Source organism: Parasteatoda tepidariorum, chromosome 10, assembly GCF_043381705.1.
Source record: "Parasteatoda tepidariorum isolate YZ-2023 chromosome 10, CAS_Ptep_4.0, whole genome shotgun sequence".
NCBI classification, from domain to species: domain Eukaryota; kingdom Metazoa; phylum Arthropoda; class Arachnida; order Araneae; family Theridiidae; genus Parasteatoda; species Parasteatoda tepidariorum.
In genome coordinates, this window is record NC_092213.1 from 72,035,026 (window position 1) to 72,046,243 (window position 11,218).

Sequence of the window (11,218 nt, forward strand, 5' to 3'; positions counted from 1 at the left end):
ATGCATCTTTATGTAGAATATATATATATATCCTGTCAAATCAATTATCAATAAAGCATAAGCTGCCTGTCAGAAATTATAAATTTTACTTCAAAACTCTAAAATGGAACTCAGACTCAAACGCTTACTCTGCATTTATGATCCGACCTAACTTACTCATCTCCAGGCTGGTGCAAAATCTCCCAATTACGCTTAAAGGAACTCAGATGTCAGAATAAAATATTCCGAAAAATGACACTTATCCGAAAAAAGAACATACAACGCGATCTCAATAATGATTTTTTAGACCATCATATTGCGTAGCTTAATTGCAAATTTTTCGTAAAAGACATAAATTGAGATACCGCAGGATTTAATGAAATTTATACATTTAAAAGCTTAAAAGAAGAACCTCAAAAACACATGTATTTTTTTAAAAAAAGTTTTGGTTTTATTCCTAAAAAACTAATCGGTAAAATTTTAATTTTGAATTGTGGTCAAAGATTAACAAATAGTTTGAGTTCACCATGTATATTAACTATACTTAATACAATCAGAAATGACTTTTTAATATATTCCTTTATATAGTTCAATATAAGTACAATTTTGATAGTTAAAGTAAAAATTATTCATTGAGATTTTCTTTTTTCAGAAATGAGCTTTCTTGTACCACATGACGAGATGCTCTTTATCCTGCATAACAAGTTGATCTGGACCTACAAAATGAAAAGAAAATAAATAATATTTTTCCAGAAGTTTTTAAAATATTGATTATTTTAGTAAACCTAACATAATGGTGGTAAATTAAATCCATATTCTTCCAGACAGATAAAATATTACGAAACACAGGGTTCTATGGGGCTTATACATAAGAATGGTAACAAAATTCAGAAAATAAGGTATATTTTAATAACTTCGTATTCATCACTACAATTAATATTTCCGACTAAACAAGTGTAGTCACGAATGTAATACTAAGAAAAGTTCTTCAGATCGGCCTTATACTAACTGAAATCCTGTTCTTTGGATGGGGTGATTTGCTAATTACAAAACATGCAATTCTTATATCCTTAGCCTTCTCTTATATGAAGAAAGTGGTAAATTTAATGTTTCAATATTAGGATTTATTTCGAAAAAAACCCAGATAGTTACTATTCACCACTACTTATTAACTGCAATAATATTTAAATTTAGACTATGTACATATTTAAATGTAAAGTGATAGTTAACAGAAAGATGTTGTATGACTTATTTTAAATTTATGTTTATAATTTCAAGACCACTTAAGGCAGTGTTTCCCAAAGTGTGGTACGCGTACCCCCAGGGGGAACAGTTCAGTGGGGGTACGCGTTCTTATGCGAAATATCTTGCAACAAACGATAATTTCAAAAAATTTTATTTAAAAACATGAAAATTTACTATTGCATATTTTTCTATTAGCTATTTTTTGCAGAGTTAGCAGTTAATAAATAGTGGTGTCAATATCCAGCTGTGATTTTTAATTTTTGCGCAATTTTTTTATGGTAAAATATTTATAAATTTTTTTTTCGGGGTACACAGTTTTACGAAAAATTTAGAAAGGGTACACAAAAGTCATAAGTTTGGGAAACACTGACTTAAGGCATTAGTGGGTTAATAAAGCTAAAATAATTTTTTATTATTTAATATCATATTTTTCCCCTTCCAGTGGCTTTACCGTGGTAGAATAAGCTGTACATGTTTGTAGTACATCAAACCCAAGAACAATCTAATAAACGCTATATTGGAGAGGGTCTAAAATACCCCTTCCCTCTGTCCAAATTTCAGAATCCTACCTCAAACCGTTCTGGGTCTTATAAGAGAGATACACTGACGAACTCTTCATTTTATTATTACAGATAACTTTCCTGTGCACAGACAGGACTTCAAAGGTATCGCTGTTTTATAAGCAAATAACAGAGAAATCGACGAGAAGTACAAAAATAGAATAATATTGCTCTACGAAAACTTAGTAACCTGGTGCAGATAACTAGAACTAACAGAAAACTGGCGCGAAAACTAAAAGACACCTTGGTAAGAACATGTCAAATCATTTATACAGCACAAACTGCAATTTCTCTTTCAAAACTGTAATAAAATGGAACTCAGACTTAAACGATTATTGTACATCTCAACCATCCGTCCCATTCTAACGCACGCTTACCAGTCGAGTGCTTCATGTCCTCATTACTCCCGAAGAAACTCAAACGATGTCAGAGTAAAATTCTTGGAAAAAAAAGGAACAAGATGGTTATCCCAAATACGATTGTACATCTCATTTTCAACATTGAATATTTAGATCAGAGGTTCTCCAATAATGTTCCACAGAACTTTAGGGTTCCGTGAGTTAAGATCTTTTATACCAATTATGATTTTACAACCTGTAACTATGTTTTGATTTAATCAAATATTTTTGGTTAATTTTATAAAATTATTTAAGCAAAGAGCCAGGGAAAAAGGAAATGAAAATTAAATAAATATATTGACTTTCCAATAATATTATATTGTTCTAATAAAATGCGAAAACGAATTACGAAAAGAATATGCTTTTACAAATAGTTGCATCAGTATTTATAATCAAATTTTTCAACTCAAAATAAAATAACCAAATCCAAAAATAAAGAAATATATTTTTTTGTGGTAACCGTTCTCACCGTTAATGACAGTTCTTTTCCAAAAGCCATATTTCAGCTTATTTTATTCAAATACAACTTACGCGTACGACAAAAACTACTAAACTAAAAACCGCTGGAGACCAGCGAATTCAGCTGCCTTACATGAAAATAAATGTTAAGACTATTTTTGATTAAAAAAATTTAAACAGAATTAATTATTTTTTTTTTTATTTGTTGAGTATATTAACAGTTGCTACTTGTGAACTTTATTCATCATACCGTGAGGATTCCGCTAAAACAAATTCTGTCATTTAGGGTACCTTACCCGAAAAAAATTGGGAACCACTGATTTATATTATTATAAGGCAATAATTTAATTGCAAAATTTTTGAAAAAGCCATAAATTGTGATGCCGCAGGATATAATAATTTTTTTACATTTGGAAACTTGTAAGAAAATATGGGTCAGTGGCTGCTTATTTTTCTAGCGATGCATCTTTATGTAGAATACAAAATTTTTAATGTTCTTTTTCCTCCAATTGGCATTAAGTTACTAAGATGTACCATCTTAACGTTAAGCGACCGGATAAATGTTAAGAACGATGTATCAAATGTGCCGCAAACGGTCCCAAGAGCCCAATCGGAGGATTGGGATCAGGATGCTTCTTATTTCTATTTTAAAGTGAATTAAGCTAATTGCAAGAAATTAGTAACTTTCTGCTTAGAATATTAAAACACCAATCTTTAAAATTTTTAGGAGCACGCGAATCCTGATCCAGGGTTCGCCCGCTCTCCAACCACGTCCCATTTAGTAAAGACTCTTCCACCAGTCATCGTATAAAACTATGTTCGAGAAAATGAATCGTGAATTTATTCGTAGTATAATTTCACTGGTGTCGATCTACTAAATAGCATCGGAAGTTATTTACGGCTTGAAATGTGGCAACTAATTTGGGATGGAATGAGTATTAAAAATCATCCCTATTCAGTTGTTTCATTAAATGAAATAGTTTATGAGAACAAAAGAAGAAATATGCAATGAGGTCTTTCCTCCGTTGCAAGTTAAGAAAAGACCATAGTGGTATAGGATTTAAGAAATCATCCGCGACTGCATATAGTTCCATTTTGTTTCGTTACCAGTTGGCATCTCCGGAGTAGTAGTAGTAGTAGTCAGTAAATCGAAAGCTTATAAGACACGTCATTTTGTAATTAATTTGTCGTGTTGATTCTTATAAAAAGTTGGCAAAATTTATGTAAAATCTGCATATTTAAGTTTGTAGTTCTCTATAGCTTTTTAAAATATTTTGTCCAATTCGGAGCAGAAAACATCTCCAAAGAAAGAGTAAATTGTAGTTCATGAACGACTTACTCAAATTGTAGTGGTTAAGAGTTGCATTATCATTTTCTTGACCTTGATAAAGCATCCAAAAATAGCCTCTTTCAGGATCATTAATCGTTTTATCAATTTGATACACATACATCATACCAGAAATCTTTTTGTATATAAAACTGCAAAGAAATTGATACAAAAATTAATATTCAGCTGAAATACCTTGCACTAACTTATGCATGCTTGTTAAAAGCACAGATCCCGGCCAAGATGAGAAAATAATTATCGTAAAAGAAGCACATTAATAAACATGTAATGGTTTTAAGTGGGAAATTGCACAAATGAAAAAAAAAATTATGCGTCTCTTCACTACCACTAGGAAAAATCTTCTGAAAATTTGATTTAATATCTTATGAGATATTGTCTCATTTTTTTAATGACTTTCTCGGTTCCAGAAGAGTTAAAAAAAAATTATATATTTGCAGCTGCATATTATCATTACGGATTACCCATGTATTAAGTGATGAGTAATTTATTTCTCCAAACAAAAGATAAAAATGATATGTTCTTACGACCAGTACTTAATCTTTACCGAAAGTAGCAGCTTTGATGGTTTGTAAAATGTGCTCTGCAATCTCGCCCGCCTGTATTTAATCCAAATATAAACACGTACGGTCAAATACTAAAAAAAATTGCGGCCTAAGGCCATACATTTCTGGCCACTTCTTTAGGAAAATTAATTTCAAAAAATGGAATTTTTACAATTTTTTGTCATAATTCAATTTGTAGAAAAGAAGTCCTTGTGGAATAAAAATTTCGATATCAATAATAGCCCATCGAAGAAAAACGTATACCCTTCAACTGCAACGGATTTTCCATAAAAACTGTAAAAAGTGATTGGGCAATACTTTATGATTTTTATAAATAAATTCAACAACATAGAATTTTGACCACCACTACGTATAAATATATTAACATATATTTAACACGTTTACGCCGAGAAAATACTGGTACGGGAAAAGAGAAAATACTGGTAGAAGAACTATAAGATAATATTCGGGTGGAGTTAATCTATTCTCAACAATAACAATTCACAGTAAGGAAAATTATCACGGCGAAGAAGCAATTCAATATAAAAATTGCACCCGTTAAAAACAATTGGTAGTCATGGATTTTTATTATTCCCGGAAAAAAACTAAAAAATGAAATTTATTGTTACGTATGAGATAGTATGAGCGTGACCTACCGGTGGGTCACCCCGGCGTGAACGTGTTAAGATGTATGAACACTTCTTCGTAACCCTTTTCCAACTAACGCTTGAATGGTAGTTAAGAGATTTGTTTTGGAAGAAGTGGTAAGCAATTAGCACCGATGCGAATTGATTTTTTCTAATGTGATTACTCAGGCTTCAAACGACATGGAAAAATTAAATTATTGGTAGATAGGATTTATCAAGACTACTGAAAAATGTTTACACTTATCATTCATTTGTGAATTACGAAATTATTCACGAGTATTTTTTTTGCCATATATATTTCTTTTAAATTAAATATTTATTGATCGCTTAAAACATCTAGTTATATCTCACTGTTGCTGCCACTTTAAAAAGATTTTCAGACCGTGAGAACTTTGATGGTAGAAATTAGAAATGCATCATTTCAGACAAAAATATACACATTTACATCACTAATATATTTTGGGGGACAAGAATAAAATATCATTAGGATACATTCTACGCAATAAGGGTTATAAAGTAGGTATGCAAATCTTTTCTACCACTGGGGAGCATTAGATGTGGGACTTAAAAAATAGGAGTATTGGGTACATAGACTGAACCTTTCACGGGGCAATAATCATTGGACCACAATTTGACGAAGTACCTGCCCGCGAATGCGGGCACCTCACTTCTTCATCGAAAATGGGCCCTAAGGCGACGGTGACTATTGCCATTAGAATAGAAGTAATTCCACATACGAAGATCTGTGGTCGTCATCATTGGCTTTATCTCCTTGTCTATGTCTTGGTAGGTGGGAGTAGGGACTGGATCAGGGAAACTAATTCCGCATCTTTCATGAGTTCCTGAAGTTCTCTCACGATGTGAGTAAATCTGGCTACTTACTGGATTGGCAGCAGTTCGATGTTGTTGTCTCTTTCTTGGGGCGAGCTTTCTCTTTGGCCTGGCTGGGCAACCTGTGAAACAGGCTGGACCACTATTTAGTCCTAGTGTTTTGATTTTATTGGGCACCTGGGCCGCGAAGCGGCCCCTATACCATTCATCTGGAATTTTAGAACAGTTTTGGTTGAGCAATGACGTAAGCAGGCAATGGAGTTGCTTTTATGGACCACTATTTGAAAACGACAGGTTTTATAAATATGTGTACGTTATAAAAATATAGTGGTGGACAAAATAATTAAAAAAAATTTTATTAAGTCCATAATTAAGTGTTAAATTATTATTTATTTCATTTTATTAACTTTTTTTTTATCTGTAACATTTTTGTCCGCCTTTCATTTCGAAGATACGGGACTAATTTAAAAGTTCCTAAGCAACAGAATAAACATATTGCGTTTTTATTCACATCAGGATATGTTCTTGCAGATAATTCCTCAGTTGGTCTTTTTTGCGTTTCTGGGGTAACAAAAAAATTAAGTTTTCCCTTGTTGTGTTTAATGAGAATTCTTGCAAGATACAATCACACAAGCTGATATTTGACTACAATTGTTAAATTTGTGTAATCAGATGAGATGAAAATAACCTAAAAAAAAAAGAAAAAAAAATATTATAGAAAAAAGAAGTTACAAAAAAGAAAGCCGGAAAGCTAGTTGCATGCGAAAAATTATGTTTTTGTAGTAAGAAGTTTATGCAGCTTCGTGACGTCACAGTCTGAAATTAAAAACGCGGAGCGTCAAGAGTTCCTTCAAAGGAGTGACTCTTCTGTTTTCTCAGAGTATTAAGCCAATTAAAAAAAGTTATTAATTAATCCCCGCTTAGTTTAGAATTAATAAAAATTTCTAAAACATTAATATGGACTAAGTATTTATCCCGTTGCCCCTGAAAGAGATAACAAAATAGGAACAGGACTTCAAATACTTACGTGTATTTTGGATCTTCTGTTTCAGCTAGTTTCATCACTTCAAAAGCCGTGTAGTTCTCTGGAACTCTAAGGGAAATAGTATGGATCACATCTTTTTCGTCTCCCACGTAAAGTGAATACCGAACACGCATTTTTGGACCTGTGTAGTCATTTGTTTCAGAAGCTTGGTTATCTGGAAGATTTTAAATTGGTTAACCCCTTGGGGACGGCTGATTCAGAAAAGCATTCGTACAAAATCAGAATCAAGTTGTAATTAAATAAAAAAATTTATTTAATTACAACTTGATTCTGCGGTAACTTAAATGTAGTCGTTGCTAATTTAACAGACTTACTTTGCTTTTACTTTAGTTATTGTTAGTTTAATCGCATATACAATCAATGTTAATTCAATGTATAACTAAATAAGTTTATTTTTAATAAAGTAATTGTGAATTAAAAAAAATCAAACAATTATAACTCGGCCTACGAATAAACTGCTAAAGAAATACTTTGATTACCAGTTTTATATTTTTACCCTGATTGATACGGTTTTATGCTGCCACACATTTGTGACAGTCGGCGCGAAAGGGTTAAGTAATTTAAAGTAGAAACATAAATATGACACTGGAATATTTCATTTCATTGTACGAAATTTGAGTAATTTATTAAAATAAAAAATTTAGCTATACAAGGTTAACACATAGCTGACCGGCAACTTTTCTGAAAATTACCTCATGTGCCCAGCTATTGTTTTGAAAGTGGATGTGGAAGTAAAACAACATAAATAAACTTTAAAAAATTTTAATTTTTAATGCCGTATGATAAAAAATATATCAATCACCTATGTGTAATTGTACTTTTTACTTACTTTATTTATAAAAATTGGGCACCTGGGCCGCGCAGCGGCCCCTATCCCATACATCTAGAAATTTACATAAGTTTAAAGTGATAACTAGGACTGGGCGAAGTTAAGATTTCAGCATCGTGATGCATCGCCACTCAAACATCGCGATGTTTCGATACATCGCGATGTCACATTACTGTTTCACATTTGGTTTTGCAAAATTTTACATTCTTGCACACCTTTACTTTTTATTTATTTGATGTTACTGTAAAGTAAGACTAAAACTAAAATTTCAAATATATATATTAGAATTCAAATATATATATTAGAATATTATTATTTCAAATATATATTTTAGAATTTAAACTTTGTGTGTTTGGGGAAAAAAGAGAGTAAGATTTCAAGAGGGATATTATGAAAAAATTTATAAAAAGTGAAAATCTGCCAAAATGTATCAAATTTACATTATACGAACTATATTCATTTTATAGGTATTTAATTTCAATAAAAATATATAAAAAATATAATCAATAAGAGAAAAAAGTGAAGATAGGAGTAAATTAAATGTATGACTTTATATCCTGGTATATCAATGTTTAGTAAATTGATTATTTTCTTCCTTTGGATTAAAATAATTCGATAGACTGTCTTTTTCAATTTAAATAAAACACATCTTTTCAACCTTCAAACTTTTCTGGAAACAATCGGAAGTTTTTAAATTAAAGAAAGAGGGTATTGAATAAATAGTTAACTAATGAAACGAATAATTCATTAAAATTTTACATGCAGCTTAAAAAAAATGAGAAATTATCTTTAAGGATGAATTAAAAAAAAAAAAGAATAGTATTTCAACCATAGCCAACAAAAATTATTGTTAATTTTCAACATTCTTAAAGATGGTCAGGTATCTTAGACAAAAACACATTAAAAAATTATTACATTAAGAAATAATTTTTATAGAAAATAAAATTAGAAGAAATTGGTGCATTTTTTCAGCTTTCATATTGTAATAAATTTATCTTAACATGGATATTTTAACAATTAATATTTGTGGATAGAGTGCAGTGCATGAAAAAAAAATTACTGTTGACTTCGTAATTGGATTTCAAAAAGTCTGATTTTTTTAAAATTTATTTTTCAGAAACTATTCAACTAATTTCGTTTAACTTTTTTATTTTAAAATAAAAAATTATATTTAAAAAAAAAATTTTATACCTTACAATTCAAACTTTTTTTGACTATTACTAATAAAAAAATTAATTAAAATCATTTTTACATAAAATTATCTTTGGATAAACGAATTATGTCAGCTAACTGTAAAAATAAAATAGATACAATTATAAAGATAAAATTTTAAATGCGCATTAAGCCAACAATTTAAAAATCTTTATAAACAGAAAAATAAAAAACGTAATAGAAAAAGATAAAAAAAAATATATGGATTGAGAAAGCTAGAACCATCGCAGAATGAGAATACTTAGAGATAGATATCGCGAGATCAAAGAGGAAGGATTCGCCAGGGAGACAACTAAGCCTGAAACTACTGTAATGACCAGTACTTCCACGACGACTGAAACTCCCATGCAGCCCGAGACCACGGTTGAACTCATGAATACTCAAATCCCAGTTTCTGAAACAACAATTCCCAGTACAGACCACCATAGAGATGGATACTACAGAAACTCCTGATCTCACCGAGAAAAAGAAAAAGAAGAAAAAACTCAAAGCTAGTGTCAACATGGCGACACAAGCTGACTCAGATCAAGAAGGCGAAACCATCCGCCCAAACCCAGATACAACTCCCGTTACCACAGCGGCCCCAGTACCGGCAGAGTGTGCGGAGGCTGCCGTTTCGGCAGAACCCACTACTTCTATCACTACAAAAATGGACATTACTCCTAACAAAAAGCTTAAAACCCTCATCCGAGGTCTACAAACAGATACGGAAATTCTTGCCATAGAAAAATATCTCATTGAGTTCGGACTTAAGCCTGAAAAAATAGTGCAGCTCAAAAGAAGAAGTGGGCAGGAGCTTAGGCCCCTCCCACTTTTCCTCATCATACAACCGGACACGCCCACCAGTAGAAACATCCTCAACATTAGTTCAGTGCTTGAAAAGAATGTTAAAGTAGAGAGATTTAGAGGAGGGCGATTTCAGATCCAGTGCTTCCAGTGTCAAAAATATGGTCACACCCAACGCAGCTGCCCAGCAACCGATCCTGCCTGTTTGAAATGCGCCGAAGCTCACTATTCGTACTTATGTACGAAATCCAGACCCTCTCCTGCGAAATGCATCNGCCTGCTCATTGCCCCAAACACCACAATGGGCTGGCACCCACTGGAGGACTATTCGTTTTCCCCTCAAAAATAAAGACCTCAAGAGGTCTTGACATCGGGAAATCTCAGGTGTCAAGGGACGTTCATATGAGCTAATTGATTGTATGGCCGCTTGTGAGTCCGAGACGAGAACTGCATTTTCAAATTTGTATTGGAGAGCCAGTAGCTGCTGTAAGGCCGTACTCAAGGCCACTACTTCTCCATCAAAGACGGTGCCAATGTATCCTGCAGGTATGTAGAAAGAGAAAAGTTCCGAAAAGACACCAGCCCCTACATTAAAATGGCAGTCAAATTGAGAACCATCGGTAAAAACATGTAGCCAATCGTCGACTGGGTATCTAACCGCCATTGTCTCCAGGGCAAGATTTTTTAGAATAATTGGTGCAACATTTTTTTTACCATGGACATTTTTCACAAGATCCAAGTTTATTTCAACGTTTGTTATTTTCAAGTGGTTTTTAGGTTTCAAAAGAGGTAGTGCCTGACACGGGATTTCAATGTCGTTTCTAATGTTCAGCACCTCCTGGATAAATCCATTCTGGGTTTTAAGTTGCCTAGGCCTGATTGCATAGTCTTTCCAGTAGGGGTCATCGATTATCAGTAGCTTTTCGTATAGAATCAGAGCTTTCTCCTTTATAATATCTTGGAAAGGTCTATTTCCTGTTTGGATTAGCATCGCGTCAATTGGCGTGGACTTAACAGCTCCTGTAACCAAGCGAAGAGCCTGGTTTTGCAGAACCTCAAGTTTGTCTAACATCAGTTGTGGGGCTGTAATGAAGACCTCGCAGCAGTACGTCATAAGAGGGAGGATGAATGTATTATATGTAGTGTTAAGGGTGGACCGTGTACACCCCCATTTACAGCCTGCCAAACGCTTGAGAATATTAAATTTAATTGTGACCCGCTCTATGAGCCGTTCCACGTAGTTTTTCCAACTAAGCTTATTATCAAAAGTCACCCCCAGGTAGGTGAAATTATCTGTATTGAGAATCAATCTATTCTGGTACCAGAACACTGGGCGG

General features: G+C 32.8%; 1 protein-coding gene across 1 annotated transcript in view; it reads right to left on the reverse strand.

Moving 5' to 3' along the window:
• Positions 1-539: 539 nt before the first annotated feature.
• The window catches only part of LOC107437791 (uncharacterized protein CG3556-like), a 59,444-nt gene continuing 48,765 nt past the window's right edge, over positions 540-11,218 (reverse strand). Inside the window, exons 9-11 of the mRNA XM_071186047.1 lie at positions 7,037-7,208; positions 3,981-4,120; positions 540-695 (exon numbers count right to left, since the gene is read on the reverse strand). Coding sequence (XP_071042148.1) covers positions 628-695; positions 3,981-4,120; positions 7,037-7,208 — 380 coding nt within the window. The 3' untranslated portion in view covers positions 540-627. The remainder of the gene's footprint in view (positions 696-3,980; positions 4,121-7,036; positions 7,209-11,218) is intronic.